At 44.1% G+C, this 16,840-nt stretch overlaps 1 protein-coding gene across 1 annotated transcript in view; it reads right to left on the reverse strand.

Moving 5' to 3' along the window:
- The window catches only part of LOC119162003 (RYamide receptor-like), a 189,754-nt gene that overhangs the window by 28,503 nt on the left and 144,411 nt on the right, over nucleotides 1-16,840 (reverse strand). Inside the window, exon 3 of the mRNA XM_075876711.1 lies at nucleotides 4,388-4,543. Within this exon, the coding sequence (XP_075732826.1) occupies nucleotides 4,388-4,543 (156 nt within the window). The remainder of the gene's footprint in view (nucleotides 1-4,387; nucleotides 4,544-16,840) is intronic.

Consider the following 16,840-nt stretch of genomic DNA (forward strand, 5'->3'; position numbering starts at 1 on the left):
TGAGTGCATCAAGTCACGTCACACGTGAGACGTGAGCGCTATCTGGCAGTTATCCTGAAAAACAGAGCGCGTGGCGTGCGCGCCCATCTTGGACATGATAAGCTGTAGAACTCAGGATATAGATAAGGTTTGCATACTTCGGAGAGGGTGGTTGGACACTTTGGAGAGGAAGGTTGGACACTTAGGAGAGGATATGGAGGAGAGTGTTACTACTTTTTCTGTTAAGGAACTTTAACTCGGCGCCCTCCTCATTGCGACGCACCTGTTCCCAATAAGCCGCTCATCTCCCATGCGTTCTTTGCCCGACCGGCGGGCGGTGGGGAAGCAGGCACTCGTGCAGGTGCTTATCTCGCGGTGGGGGAGAATCTTACGATTTGCGGTTTCTCCAGAGCGATTGTGTGGTAGTTACCGAGCGCACAAAGGTCACATCGCTCGCTGCACACTTCCCGTTTGCGAAAAGCGCGCTTTTCAGACACAGTGAAGTAATAACTGTGACACTTGCTAATTTACGCTTTTGTGTACCTGTGAGTATATTTCGTGCGTCGTTTTCGTTTGAGCAGTGCGGTAAGTGTCTAGCTGTGAACGTTGTTAATTCAATTTCATCCCGTATGTGTTGTTTTTGTGCGTCATTTGCGCGTAAACTGCGCACTGCACGTGTAGATCTGCTTCCCATTTTCGGCGTAACGTTTCAATTTGTTGCTCACGCATTCACTGCTTCGCCCTTGCGGTGAAACTCTGACATTTTTTTATGATGTTGGTAACCACTACATTTATAGCTCTATCTACTCGTGTGAGAAGTTTTGCAGTGAGGGCTTCCACAAAAGCTCTCATGCGTCATTAGACGAGGGCGAGCATCTCAGCTTCTTGTGCTTGCCGCCATTTTTTCAATTGCTGCATCATTCTGGCTTCTGCCTACTTCAGTATACTCAAGTTTTGGCGTGCTGCACTCGACTGATAGTCATTGTTGTCACGTCATCTGTAGATGTAGAACTTTATTGTTAATATGTGGGGTTTAACGTCCCAAAACCACCATATGATTATGAGAGACGCCGTAGTGGAGGGCTCCGGAAATTTCGACCACCTGGGGTTCTTTAACGTGCACCCAAATCTGAGTACACGGGCCTACAACATTTTCGCCTCCATCGGAAATGCAGCCGCCGCAGCCGGTATTCGAACCCGCGACCTGCGGGTCAGCAGCCGAGTACCTTAGCCACTAGACCACCGCGGCGGGGCGTCTAGAGCCTGGATGGTAAATGCTATGGCTGTCTCAGCAGGGAAGATGACCGAGGCACTCGTGGTGAGTAGAGAACTAAGCCTGTTGTTACCCATCACCGTGGTGGCGTGTTAATGATTCGCTTAACGCAGCATTACAATGGTCAGGCGGTGGATCCAGGGCTGTCTTTTGGTTAGTGTGAGAGCTGCTTCGGTCAGGTTGTCGGGGAAGCGAAGTGTCCCGTGAGGTTTTCGATGTGCTAAGCGACCCCGGCAAGTCATTGGGTGCTCTCATATGCGAGCATTATCACGCTGCTCCTGGCGGGGGTAGCTGTTTCTTCTTACATTCATTTCCAACAGACTAGTGGTCTCTGGAGAGTCGTGTGCTTTTGTGTACTTGTAGCGGCCGTATCGGCAGAGAAATGTGACTCTCAATTGAGAGCAGACACGTTCTCCATGGCGATTCGCTCTATAGGTTGTGCAATATTGGACGGACCTGTAGTATGCCTTGCATACGTAGTCCCCACTCAGCTACGCCCTGTAAGAAGGAATGCGCTCTCCGTTGAAAGTGGTAATTGCAGCTGCGGATGCTCCCGGCATGCGCGCGGCGAGAACCATATATTTAGAGTCCACATGAAGTCCTGCAACAATCTCCGCGGGGGCTTGTGCCTGGTTTAAGGCCGAATATCCCTTAAGGGTGCATATAATCTGTGAGTCGAATGTGTGAACATGACCTACTACAAGGCGGGAACGTGGGGTTTTCTTTCTGGCCGTCCCAATCATTCGTAGAGAGCACGTTTCCAAAGGTGTGCGTGGCCGACTCTTTTCTCCGCATTTCGCCGCTCCCGCAGAAGATTAAAAAAGCTACGCGCTGTGGCCGTAGTTTGCATGTAGCGAGAAAAATATGTTTTTGTGCTTATGTATAACCTAGTAATCAATATTAAATGTCACGTCAAGGTGTTAGAGAAGCAAAGTCAGTGCTGTGGCGATTACACTCTCAAACTAGTTTTTTCATTGTATATTTGCACCACCAATGTTAGAGCACCTATTATTGTCCGGCGCCTGCAAAAGATCCGCATGTGCTGGAAACATACTATACTTTGAAGCTTGTGGGCTGTATAGTATGCAGTGAACTAGCAAAGCGGGAAAAAATGACAGTGCAAAATGGAGGAAAGTTAATGGTTCATGCTCACTGGCGAAGTCTCAACTTTTATTTGGTATTTTGGGCTTGCTAAAAAGGCAATGTGTCAATATTTTGAATCCCACAGAAGTACAATTTAGGCTAAACATGAATGCAATAATTTATGCCAAACTGCGAGTGAAGCAGAGCTTTGCGCTTGCATCGTCCGGAAAAGGTCCCGGAAACCCACATATGGCGAGTATTTACACTTCGAAATTGCATAGTGTTGTGTTTTTTACTATAACTTACCTTGCTCCACACCGCAGTAATATGTCAACAAATGTGGCCAATAAAAGAGTATCAGTGCACCGAAACTTTCATTTCCGCCAAATGTAACTAACGTCTGTGCACTAACGCAAGTGCCGATGCACTCTAAACTACCATTATGTGTCACAGCAAAATACGAGTGTCTCTAACGCTCTTTTTACGAGCAATGGAACAAGACTTACAGAAAACGTTGCTATGCCTCATAGCATCTCTCTCGAAGTCAAACAATAGGCAATAGCAACATTTTCTCAGAATGTGCAGCAAAGCATAGATTCCCAACGTGCCCGAGACTTCACTGCGCCCCGTGGCCACACAAAAAACGACACACTCAACCGAAAATATGTGCTATTAGTACTTTTTAAAAAAGCTGCATTCATTTACGTAAGTTGAGTACGCTATTTCTTTCAGGACAATAAGTAACAGTTCTAAACAACATATATCACTATTTTATTCAGACTACAGTGACTGCAGGCAGCGTTGTTCACCATTGTATTCCGAAACTTTTCACATTGAAGATATTTGTCAGTTACTATTTCAAACCTGCAGCATACATTATTCTTTGAGTACATAACAAGCAATTTTAACTTTAAATTGTTAAAAGCACCATTTTATTGCATTAACTCTGTCTTCATCATCTCTTTTTTTTCTCTCATTTTCTTCCTTTCCCCTACAGGGTACTAGGTCTCTTTCCTTCTGCTTGTGTTTGCGGTCTGTACGAAAGCGATGTACTCACAATGAGCCTCCATCGAATATTTCGAAAGTCAAGTAGTAAAACACTGATGTAATTTGGATCTTTGTTCACGTACCTTCAATTTCTGACAGAGCTGTATGTTTCGCTTCGCCACGTCAATCTGAATTGACGCCAAACTAGGGAGAAACTTGGAAGAAAATGGTGCCGTGGCGTCTGAGTAAAAGTTGCCAAAAGTGTTTCGCTAACAACAACATTTTTGGGCAGTGTAGCCATCGCATGTTTTTGCACAGCTCCCCATGTCTCCAACTTCATGTTTAGGCTAGCCAACATAGCCTCACATGGTTAACATCACTGTCTTTCTCCATCATTTCTCTTTCTTTTTTCTCGGTCTGCACCTTTCTTGCTGTCATTTCTGAAGACAACAAATGGCTGCTGCTTAATCTTCTCAAGTTTACTTCAGTGGAATGTGCATCGAAATCATAGGAATTTACGGCATTATGTACATTTGGTGACAAGACTTAAGCACCACCAAGAAAGCAAGAGAACAAGTATGAAACAGTAAAAATGAAACAGCCCTGATGAGAGCGCCTGACCAAGGTGTACCGAGATACACGTTAGGTGCTGAAGAATTAATGACTTGAGTGACTCTCACTGACTTTTGCCAAGTAATAAAGATACAAATTTCTTTTTCATGCTCTCTGTCAGCGCGACAACCATCTTCTTGGTGGTCTCCTCTATCCGGTGATGAAACCTAGAGTAATTAGCATAGGCTCCCTTTGAAGATGCTTCCGCCAGCAGCAGAGTCAGAAATTCAATTGCAACTCTCTTCACGAAGACATGGTCGTATCGGTATCCTGCTCTTGATTATCCGAATCTCCATTTGGTCATAAAGTATGCTTCCAGACTGAAATTGGATTCACAGGCTGCCTATAGGTTAAATGTTTAGCTCTCTTTTTGATGGGCATTAGGCGTTATTGTACAAATGGCACGAATGCTGCCGCAGCCTTCTTAGATTGAAATTGGCCCTATTTACTCGCCTTCATCTTAGCCGTCAGTTGCTGCTGGTCGCGCTGGATGTCGGCGTTGCCAGGCGATGTGTGGCGCCACATCTTCCACCCGATGGACGAGTAGGTGAATGTCAACACCAGCATGGGAGTCAGAAAGGTCACAGTGAAGATCACAGCCGTGTACACCTGCGACAGTGTAGTAAAAAGCTGGCTTTAATCTTTGACACTGCCTCGATAACAATAAAAGTAATCATAGCAATGTACAAATCTAATAGTCAGAGTGCATGAAGCATTTTACGGGCGCATTTCTGTTCAAAGCACACAGGCAAAACATGGATGGCAATGCTTCGCGTACGCGTACATTAGCAAACCAAATCTGTAAGGCGTGAAGCGTTTCAAGTATATAAAACCACTATTTCACTCGTATTGCTGTACGGGTGAAAATTGGTGGCTCAAATACTCGGCTGCTGGCCCGTAGGTCGCGGGATCGCATTCCAGTGGCGGTGGCTGCAGTTCCGTTAGAGGCGAAAGTGCTGTAGGGCCGTGTGATTAGATTCGGGTGCACGTTAAGGAACACCAGGTGGTGAAAATTTTCAGATTACTCATATACAGCATCTACTATAATCGTATGGTGGTTTTCGAACGGTAAATACCACATATAGATCGATCGATTGTTCTTGCTAAACGTAGACTTAGTAACTGATATTGGCTCTTTCCTAATTTCAGTCACGAGTTTGAACAATTCGTAAAAATGGAACTGCTCAGCCCGAGAAGAGAATCACTTCGCTTTAACCAATTTTGTTGAAAAGAATAAATTGTTGCCAAAAATAGCAAGCACAAGTTGGATATGCGGCTGAGAAGTAAAAAAAATGATACAGTGACTACAATTGGTAACCTTAATAACCTTATTTCCATCTTATCAGAAGAACCTCACACAACAAAGTAGCTCCCTTCATTGTTACAGACAACTTCACGAAATCTCAGTGGGCAAAAATTGCAAGAACGCCCTAGTGCTTAGAATCAGGTGCTCGGTGACAAAACCTAGGGGGTCACAACTAATCCCTTATTCTCCACTAAGCTGTGGCTCACATTGATATCATAGGTCTGGCAGTGAAAACCGCATGTTTACATTACATTATTACCATCTGGGGCTTTATATTAGAAAACCATAATCTGATTATGAGAGATGCCGCAGTGCAGAACTTCGGAATTCGTTTACATCTGGTGAGATTCAAGACAGTCTGACACCTCACACTACACAGTTCTGTGCCATTTCGCATCCGTCTAAATACTAGCGCCACGATCAAATCCACGACATTCAAATTAGCATCTGAGCGCTATATCAACTGCTGTACCATGGCGGACATAACTATATAATGCATTAGATTGTGTAAACCCTATGAGTTATGAAGTGACAATTCTAAAGTGGACAGTTATAGTATAGTAGTAATAAAGTTTTGCGAACTATTTTCGCCCTTCAATATGAAGTGTCTCACGACCTTCATTCTACATTTTTGCGCAATTCACAGCGTTCATAATTCATCTCTTTGCTCCTCGTCAAACGGCCTACACTTGAAGTTCCTGGCTGTGTGGAAGGCTCGAGTAAGGGCAGAGAGGCTGGGTCTTCCCGTCCTGACATTTTTCTAGGCAGGAGTCAGATCTATAAACAGCTCATATCGTTCCTTAAAGACCAAATAAATGTCTTTTCTCTCTCACACACACACTTAAGGTGTTATCAATGTCGGAAATGCACATACACTTTTGTGGACAATGTGAAAGACGACGACGATGTGACTGATACTCTCGTTCAGTTTCGCTCGACTGGCCGGACGCGTTCTTGGTTGCGCCTGTGAAGAAGCTCGACTGTGAAGAAGCTGCCCGGGCTCAGGATCGGGCGGCAGTTTCCTTATTGTTCTTTGAGAGTTCGTTATTTTCCGGTAACTGTACTGGTCTTTCTCCGCTGAAGCGAGTCATTCAATCTTGATGTCATTTTCTTCCCCCGGCCAAGGGCACTCCCCTTGGTTAGCTTCCACTCCCGCCAAGGATTGGCCGATGGACTATTTGTTACGCAGTGGAGCGAGAAGTGTCCCTGTGGCGCTGGTACTTGCAGATGGGGCAGTATTCCGATGAAGAACCCAAAGGCGATTCAAGTGGAGCTTCGAAAAGCCACTTCGCATCTTCAGTAGATCACTGAGGTCCGCCAAATTGGTTGCGGAGGCATCCTGTGCTTTTCCGCGGATCAGGAATGCATTCATGAGCTCCTGCAATGTTCCGAATTCACAGCGCATCCGGTAAGCCCATTTATTCTGGCACACCTCGCATGCTCAAAAGGAGTAGTCCGTGGTGTAGACACGAGTCTGACACCTGCAGAAGTGCTCGATTTGTTTTCGGTGGCGGGTGTAATTTCAGTGTACAGGTGCACCCGTACAATTGACAAAATAAAATCCCCAACGGAATCGGTGATAGTGACCTTTTTAGGAACAGTCCGACCTTTCCAAATTAAGGCATGGCCACTGATCTATAAGGTATAGCCACTTTCTCCCGAACCCCTGCAGTGTTTGAAATGTTGGCAATATGGACATAGCGTCAGAGGGTGCCGATCAGTTCTTAGATGCCGTCAGTGTGGTGAAAATCATGACAGCCGCAAGTGCAGCTCTGAAAAAGAGAGGTGCTGCTTATGTAATGAGGCGCACCCTGCAGACTCCGCAGACTGTGCCGCAAAAGAAAAGGAGCTTGCCATATTCGATATTGTAGAACGCAAGAGGTGCTCTCGGAGAGAGGCCGTTGCAGAAATGCAGGAGATATGCAAAGGATATGCAGGTGTTGCAGCACACAATACCACTGCCATGGATGCATCTCTCGCGACATCTATCGCAGAGGCCGTAGAGAAGGCTATGGAAAAAGCAATGGAATGCCTCGCAAACAACCTTTTTGAAAGCTTGGCACAATCGGTTTCCAATCAACTATCTCAAATTCTAGGTGTAGCATCTACGAACGATTGGGCTCTTCACACATCATTGGTATCGCAGCGTACGGAAATAGAAAGTGCGACAAAACGTCAGCGAGCGGTTCCTCCGGAGGCAGGGACTTCCAAAACAACGGAGGACGGTGATCTTACGGATGACTTGGAAGCATGTGCAGACATGGATATGGACTATCATAAGGCTCTGAAGCGAACCCGGTCTCCCCAATCAAAAAACTCTTCGCATAATTCGAAATCTAAAAAGTATCTTTCCAAAAAAGAATTATTTGAGAACATGTCTAAGAAAGACTTTTTGCGAAAGGGCATTTTGGACAAAGCAGTTTCTGCGACGGTTCTGTCGTCAAAATAGGTTCACTAACCATATTACAGTGGAATTGCAGATCTATATTTTCCGCAGCCACAGACCTATCATACCTTTCTTCACAACTTTCTCCGGATATTATATCACTGCAAGAAACCTGGCTTTCAACCAGCCTGAAGTTTTACCTAAAAAATTGTCGGCTATTTCGATTGGACCGACCTAGCAGAGGTGGTGGGCTTGCTCTCTTGATATAAACTAAGTTTAGTCACAAAGCTACGATCTCTCATCGTTGTGTGTCTCCAGATTGTGAAGTTTTGATAGTAGACATAATATTACCAGACGCTTCTTCCTTGTCGTTTGTAAATGCGTATTTGCCAGCCGGGGTGCAAGACACACGAAGTCTAGACGATATGTTCTCTGTCTGCAGAAAGGATATATTAATCACTGGAGACTTCAATTCACATCTTGTGGCCTGGGGTTTTAAAACAGATTTAAGCGGAAAACGCTTGTAGGAATGGGCTATTGACAAGAATTTATCTTGTTTAAATTCGCAATCCGCTACTTTTGTCCGAGGTCTCTCCAAATCTGTAATTGACTTGACATTTTCAAGATCATCTCTAAATATATGTTCGTGGCAAACTTTAGACTGTGCTACTAACAGTGACCACTTGCCTACTAGTTTTGTACTGAACTTTCCAAGAATACATGTCGCCGAAAAGGCCCGCTCATTCCTCAACTATAGAAAATTAGAAAAAGACTTGAGGGCTACTTTTGATCGCCGCAAGGACATACAGGGTGACATTAGGGCTATGAGTCTGTGTGCAGTGTTAAAAAGATCAGTAAAAGACGCAACGTTTAAATTAGACTCGGCCACAAGAGGTTCTTTTAGTCCATGGTGGACTGAAGAGTGCATGAGGAGCTATAGAAACCGGGAAGCTGCATGGAAACAACTGCTGGTCAACCAATGTCAAAAAAATTGGTGTGATTATAAATTCACAGCAGCGGACTTCAAACGCACAGTAAGTACAGCAAACGATGGTTATAATATGAAACGACATGAGTATCTTTCTAGGGCTAAAAACAAAAAAGCGCTCTTCAGATTTTTAAGATCTCAAAAGATGTTACCACCCACTGAAAATATTCACTCTTCTGTTCTTTCCCCCCGTGAGCTCTCTGATTTAGTAGAAAATATTGCGAAAGGGCTTCAATATAGATTTATCTCAACCATACCACTGCACATTATGAACCCAATGGCAGGCGAGGATTTCGAGGAGGTTACTTTAGATGAGCTGGAAGTGATAATAAGGCACTTATCTCCTTCGGCACCTGGACCAGACGGGGTAACAAATGCAATGATAAAAGTAATATTCGAGATTTGTCCAACTGAAGTGCTTATTCTGGTGAATTTTTCTTTGACGAAAGCTTGGATACCTGCTGAATGGAAGCTGTCTAAAGTGATTCCACTTCTTAAAAAGCAGGAAAAAGGATTCGCCTTGGACAATGTAAGGCCGATATCACTCACGTCAAATCTGGTTAAGCTAATTGAAAGAGTTTTGAATGCCCGGGTAATAAAATATATTATCAATAACGCAATATTAAACCCCAGCCAAATTGGTTTTAGATCCGGTTGCTCAATATGGTGTGCGCATGTTTATTTGGAGAGCCGAATACAACTGGCTCGGCGTCGGCGCCAATACTGTGCTTTAGTTACTCTAGATTTGGCTAAAGCGTACGATAAGGTTCAGCATTCAATTTTATTGAAACAGATGGAATATCACCCCTTTCCCAACTACATCACTGCGTGGGTGTCGGAGTTTTTAAGAGGGAGAGAATATTACTGCTTTAAAGATGGGTACTCATCGAATAGATATAAGCAGACACGTGGCGTACCACAGGGGGCTGTCCTGTCGCCAGTTTTATTTAACATATTCTTCAGCTCCATTACATCAACTAAGGATATTCAGTTATATGTGTGCGCGGACGATATTGCTTTCTTTGCAAGTAATACCGACCTTCAATCATTATTCCAGACTCTACAAAATTATCTCAACATGATAGAAAGATGGCTTAAAAGTATTCATATGACCCTGAACGTAAAGAAAAGTGTGCTTCTTGCATTCTCTTTTCTGCGGCCTATCAACATCTCGTTAATGTACAGTAATAAGCTCATTCCGCAGGCGAATTCTCTTAAATCATTGGGCATCATATATAATGACACATTAAATTGGAGAAGTCACATTGATGATGTGTACTCCAAGGCAACACGGGCCATGGAGTGGCTACGGAAGCTTGCAAACCGTAAAGCGGGTTTAAGAAGAGGTGTGCTAATAATGATATATCAACTTTATGTGCGGCCTATCATGGAATTCGGATGTGTATTATTTTCTGGCAGCGCAGCTTATAAAATGAGACACCTAATACTGCTGGAAAGAGCAGCGTTGCGTTTGTGTCTGGGTCTACCAAAGTTTGTTGCAAATAACGTGTTGTATATGGAAGCTCGCCTACCTTCTCTGCTAAATAGGTTTAAAATTCTCACTGTGCAAGCATTCTTAAAGATATACAGTTCACACCAAAGACTCTCATTTTACGCTTTTATTCAAGAACCGACTTTATTTTTCGAAACCCATCGGTCGCGACTACACACCCCGCAAATAGTATTTGCACAAGCGCTACTAAAGCAACTGAATGTAAAAATTAGACATATTGGTCCAATACACAACCTAAAGTCAATGCTTAGCATACAATTTGATGATATATTTCCTCATAACGCGAAACAATTGGCATATAGGTATTTAAATGACCAGTTAGCAGATTATCTAGCTCACCTAGACATAAGCAATATCACAGCGACTGATGCATCTGTGTCAAAAGAAAAGACTGGGGTTGGCATCTTCTCTCCTTCTTTGAACTGGTCCTTTTCGATTCGACTCCCAGATTATACCCCGGTATTCATTGCAGAATTATTGGCCATTGTTCTTGCCCTACGCAAATTACCCTCAAGCGAATCATTAGCAGTTATCAATACAGATTCGTTATCAGTGTGTAATACACTTTCTGCGGCAGTAAATTCAGAGCTGATGAATATGTTTCGGCATTTAGTACCGAAAAACGTAATAAACTGCACTTGCTATGGGCACCAGGCCACCGCGGATCATATTTGAACGAAATGGCGGACTCTTTAGCAGCAGTATCCCTGGGTGGGCCCACCATCCCAGTTTTGCTAGATACGGCTTTTGTAACCGCGCTAAGGTTCCAAAATGCTTGCCTGCAATGGGGAAAAAGTAATTTGGATAAATTCAAAGATTTCGAGCATTTGAGCCATTGCTGGAATGAACAGTGGCGTGTATTTCGCCAGTTAGAGGTCACTTATACCAGATTGCGCTGTGCAGTTCCACAACTAAATTATTACCTTAATAAAGCTCGGCTCAAGGCGTCACCGCTATGCATTTGGTGCAACGAAATTGAAACAATTGAACATTTCTTTTTATTCTGTCATCGTTATTCTTATCAGAAAAAAAGATTTTAAGTAGCTCCATTACAAAAGCTAGGAATACAAGTAAATCTACCAGTAATTTTATCACTTGGCGGAACTTCATTTGGTTACTGCCACAGGGATGTATGCTCCGCTGTGTTTGATTACATCAACGCAACTGAAAGATTACCATGCTAGTGAACCCCTACCTTTTCAGATCTTTAGTTTATAATTCGTAGTTATGTCTTTCAAAAACAAAAGATGGTTTGACCAGTATTATTTTAAGCTAATTTTTCAGATTGGCTTCATTTTCAATTTAGTTTCATTTAGGTATCCTGCCGCCTGGTTCTTGGCCTATCCCCCTTTGTGGGAAAGCGCCATCCATTAGAGGTCATCAGCATCAGCATTATCAGTTTCGCCTGCTTGGCGTTTGTAACATGTGCGGCATGTGGATTATTCTGTGTGAGTAAATAGTTATTTTGAGACAAGGCCTCATGTGCTGCAAGGACGCCAGTGAGGACATTTCAGAAGTGGGATGGTCATCTACTTGCCAAAGGAATAGTAAAGTGAGTTTATCGGTGCATGGCACTGGTAACCCTAACCCTGAGATGGAACGCTCTGACGATAGAGTCAAAATGACTGGCGCTAGAGATGTGGACTCCAACCACGGAGACATCATCACGATTTGTGAACTGCTACATGCCATTCAAGAAAAAGACAGACTAATATCGACCCTGCTATAACGACTGATCTTGGCCAGCGCAGCACAGCCGCAAACAGCGCCGATGTTCTAGTTGATCACTGACTTAAGCCGCATACCGTCCCTTCGATGGCGCCGAAGACGCTCTTTCAGCGCACTAGTGGATTGAGAATATACAAAAAACGTCGAATCACCATGGTTTCCAGCTGCGCACACGCAAGAAAATGCCAAGGCACGACTAGTTGGAGCTGCCCAAGGACTGGTGCTATTCAAAGAGCTCTCAAATCACATTGTGCAAGTATTTTGGAGTACGTTTCCGTCATAGCTTTGTCAACCTCACCTCCAGAGATTACGCGACAGGTCATCGTTCACACTCGACCCGAAGCACCACGGCGAAAATACATGATGCTCAGCGTCTACTGGAACCACAAGTCACGCCTGCTGCGACCCCCAAAGGACATGTGAACCCACTTTTCAAACAAGCCCCGCCACATGTCGAGATATCCAGAGACAGCGAAGCACCGAAAACGAAGGTAAGTGAACAACCGAAGCCGAAGATGCCTGCCGGAGAAACCGGAAGCCTGTAAGACAAGTGCACAGCCGAATCTGAAGACAAGCACATGAACTCCCAACTCTATTCTGTGAGAAAAAACAGCGAGGTGCAGATAATGAAGGAAAATCTCGGAATGCTGAAGGTAATGACAGGAAAAGGGTGGCAAAGAAAGAAAGAACAAGGAAGAAGATGAAGCCACAGCCAACTGATTGAAAACGACAGATAAGGATAAACAGGAGGACAGCGAGGTTGCACAAGACAAAACCCCAAACAGCCAACCAAGCCAAGGTGACAAAGCCTAAACCAAGCTACTGGAAGGATCAGTAAAATGTGCCCGAGAACAGACAAAAAAGGCGAACGAAGAGCCCTGGATTAGGCTGAAGAAGTATAACAAGCCGAAGTCAAGAGAATTGAATGACACCGAGAAAATGGGAAATGCCGGAGCAAATACGCAGTAAGATTCGCCGTAGACGGGCCAACAAAAGCAAAATCCCGAGCGTAACCAAGCATCGAAGTCACAGTTTAGTCATGATGACACTGGCATCATCAAAGAGGATTAAAAAAATCAGGAGTGGAAATAATCACCAAGGAGTGAAGTGATGCCAATGAAAAAATGGTGGCGTTGGCGGCCATCTTACTAGGGGCGTGATAAAGTATCTCCATGAGCTATTAAGAACGAAGCGTTACCCTCCCATGCTCAATGAGTTTATTGTGGAAACTTTTTCGTGTCAAATAGTGCTGCAAGTGCGCCTTAGTGTTACTAATTTTTCTTTGTAAGCCTCTAATTGCAGGCAAAGTTCTTTGAATATTCAGCCACTCAAACTTGTTTATGTGTGTTATTTTGTTGGGAACAACTATTGTTAATTGTAGAACTAACGCAGCATTTACATTAACATATGAATGCCACTTGTTCTTTGAGTGCGCTCAACAAGAAAAGAGCACGTTTCCACCATCACGGTAGTGGCAACAGCTGGTTTCACTTTTGCTGGCAAGGCATTGCAGGTGCTTCCACGAAAACAATTTTTTTAATTCTCTTTGGACATCATGCGCGTTGTGGCTTTCCTCAAAGTCAAGACAACCAAGATGGCCGAAAATTACACTTCCGTACAAGCTTCACACTACGAACAGGCCATCTTCTGCCTTCTATGAAAAAGTTAACGTGCCAGGGTATGGATATGGCTGTACTCTTGAGTTTTTTTCTGTTATTTTTTCTCCATCTTGTATATTTCGTGTGCCATTAAGTATTTAAAATAAAAAAATGTCCGAGCGATTGCACAAAAAACAATTAGGTAACTTTGCAACAAGGCATTAACGAGGACCTAAGGATGGCCGGATTTCGGAAATGCACGAGCCCTTTTGTGAACAGTGTGAAAGAGGACAACGACATCACTGAGAGACTCTCGTGCAGTTTTGCCTGCGTGACATGTGGATTACCCTTTTGTGAACAGTGTGAAAGAGGACAACGACATCACTGAGAGACTCTCGTGCAGTTTTGCCTGCGTGACATGTGGATTATTCTCTGTGAGTAAACTATTAGTTTGTCACAAGGTATCGTATGCTGCAAGGAAGCCGGAGAATACAGCATATCATTAATCCATTGCACAGCAGTACTCCACAGGCTACATTAATAACGTGATAGCGTTACAGAGCTCGTGTTGCAGAAATTCCTCTGCCAGCGTCAGCACCGTTGGTTTCTAGCGAAAAATTGTTCGTGAGCGAAACATTCTGAAAGAAACAAATAAAATAAAGAATAGAACGTTTGAATTCATTGGGAAGCGAACTCGGGCCGTTCAAGTGGCCAGCTGGAGTTTCACCTCAAAGCCACGATGTTACATAATGCTCCTTCGAGAACAAACACTACATAAACGCCATGCAGTGGGCAGTCTTCTTAACACATTTCGTTCGACAGTTGTCAAGACAAAAACGAGCCCATTCGGCGATTTGTAGGTGCATTTGGGAGGACAATAACTATGTCGTAAAAGGCCGGGATAGTGCGGCCATCACCGCCAAAAACACAAATCAACATTCAAATAGCTCTAAAAATGGACAAGTATGTACATCTAGTAGAAAACGTATCATGCCTTTTCGGAGGTGTTAATCCAGCAAACAGCAAACGCGAGATAATGTGCTGCCATCTGTGAGGAATTGTGATATTCTTTATGGCATCTGAGATCGCAAGCCCGCGGCGTGCATCTTGCAGGCTATGTGACTCTTGCTTTAGATCAAAACCTGTATGTACAATTCGCGCGCTGTGTGTGTGTGTGCGTGTGTGTGTGTGTGTGTGTGTTATCAGTGAGACATTATGAAAAACGTGTCTCGTCTACAGCAAAGCGCATATTTATGTGAAGTAGTGTCCCACAACTAACGAGCCACAATGATGCTAACGTTCAAACACGAGGAACTGTGAGCACTGCCTTACCTGCGGCACTTCATGTAGCATCTGTGTCAACTAATTCTCGACGATTAGGGAGTATGTGGAAGTATTCATTTAGCGGTTGAAGGGTGCATAGTGGGCTGGATTTCGCAATCGCGTTGAACTCCTAAAGGCGAAGCTTAAGGGTCACCCAATTTTTTTCTCTTAAGTTGGAAACTTTTCTCAGACAAACTTCTCTTGCCCGAGGATGGTTGTGCTTAAAAGTGATAGTCGTAAACACATTTTTCCTCAATTTCTGTTTCCATGAAAAATCTCACAAGCTTACGGTTGTACAAATGCGCTGGCAAACTGACATTATAATTAAGGGCAATAGCAGAGACTATGAATTATTCCAATAATTTTTGCAGCAGCACTTGGTGATCCTTCTATCAGAAGCTGAATATCTACTGCAACAATTGCAACTAAAAATAATACCGTTACTTTTGTACGACTTTTGGCGTCTTTTTTTCACTACGCTGATTCAGACTCTGGCACTCTCTTGTTTAGACCCTTTCTTTCTTAATTTCTTTCTTGTACACAAGCTACCGTCGTCTTCTCTACCATCCAGGGGATTAACAAGCATAGAAGGGGTGGGGCCGAGCACTTAGTGTGAATGAGAAAAACGCTACTAAAGATGGCCCTTGCAGCCGAGAGAAATTCATTTGAAGAAGTCGACTCCAGCGTGATTCTCAATTTCAACATTAAATTACAGCTAAGTAACTTCATCAGTACATCACGAGACAAACACATATTGCACAATAGACATAAATTGGAGGCACTATGGCATAATAATACGCAGCTTGTTGCTACTGTTTAAAAAAATGAAAAGCAAAAAATTGGATAGTCACGCTAAGAATGGCAAGCAGATCGAAACGTGCCCCTCGCTGCTCACGCAAAAATGACTCTCGAAACGTACTCACAGGCATAAATGAACGCAAATAATCGTCTTAGTTGTTACTTCACTGTGTCTGAAAACCTCGGCCTTTTCACAAACGGAGACTGTGCAACAATTGCAGTGACATTTGTGTGCTTGGTAACTACAACAGAACTGTTCCGGTGAATTCTCAAGGCCAGCTAGAACGTGTGATCCACCCCACCGCAAAATAAGGGCTGAGCGAGCGTACACCCCCTCCACTCCACGGGCAAAGTACGCGTGGGAGATGAGAGCGTGTGCCGCCACGTCGGGATGATGTGGTGATTGACGTGCGCTCATTGCGCCATCTGGCTGGTAATGCTGAAAGCACGACAGTTATCTTACAGATGTAGCAGATATAAACAGCTTTCTGTTCGAACGTTAAAGCACGTGCCTCGCGGTGGCTCTGTGCTTAACGCCTCGCACTCACGTTTCAGAGGTTCCATGCTCTATTTCACGTGCCGTAGTCTTTTAGGGGCGAAGCTCCTTAGGGCGTGGGCTGTGCGTCCCCTGTAGCCTGTATGTAGCCACCTCTAGTTTAATTCTTGCAGTGTTCACTAGATGGTGGTACCGTCCCCTGTATGTAGCCACCTCTAGTTTAGTTCTTGTAGTGTTTACTAGATGGTGGTACTTGTAGCTGATGATGAAAAGATGCAAGATGTTATAAAGTAGAAAGCGGTACTTGTAGTTGATGAAAGACACGAGATCTTATAAAATAGGAATGATGTCACATATGGCGCGTGTCATTGGTTGAAGGCAATCGTTCGATTTAGTGCGGCGACGTACGCTAGGGGGAGCGTTGTAATAAAATCCGTTCGCTGTTGGCGCGCGCTAGGAGTCGCCGGATGGATAAGGCTGCACAGCGGAGAGAGCGCAAGGCGGCAGCAGCGCGCGCTCGCAGACAGAATCCCGATGTGCGAGCGCGCGAGGCAAGGGACATCGCAAGCCATCTATCGTCTAAGAACAAATAAAAGTTGATTTGTGTATATACACACACAGCGTTTCTCACGTCTTTACATGATGATCGACTGGGCGAATTACACGGAAGATTCACAGTTTACCGATGAATCCCTCCGGAGCTTCGCCCATTCATCATCATTCACCCGTGAATATACCGTAATTTTTTTCAATTATTTTTATTTCTTTCG

This window comes from Rhipicephalus microplus, chromosome X, assembly GCF_043290135.1.
Source record: "Rhipicephalus microplus isolate Deutch F79 chromosome X, USDA_Rmic, whole genome shotgun sequence".
NCBI classification, from domain to species: Eukaryota; Metazoa; Arthropoda; class Arachnida; order Ixodida; family Ixodidae; genus Rhipicephalus; species Rhipicephalus microplus.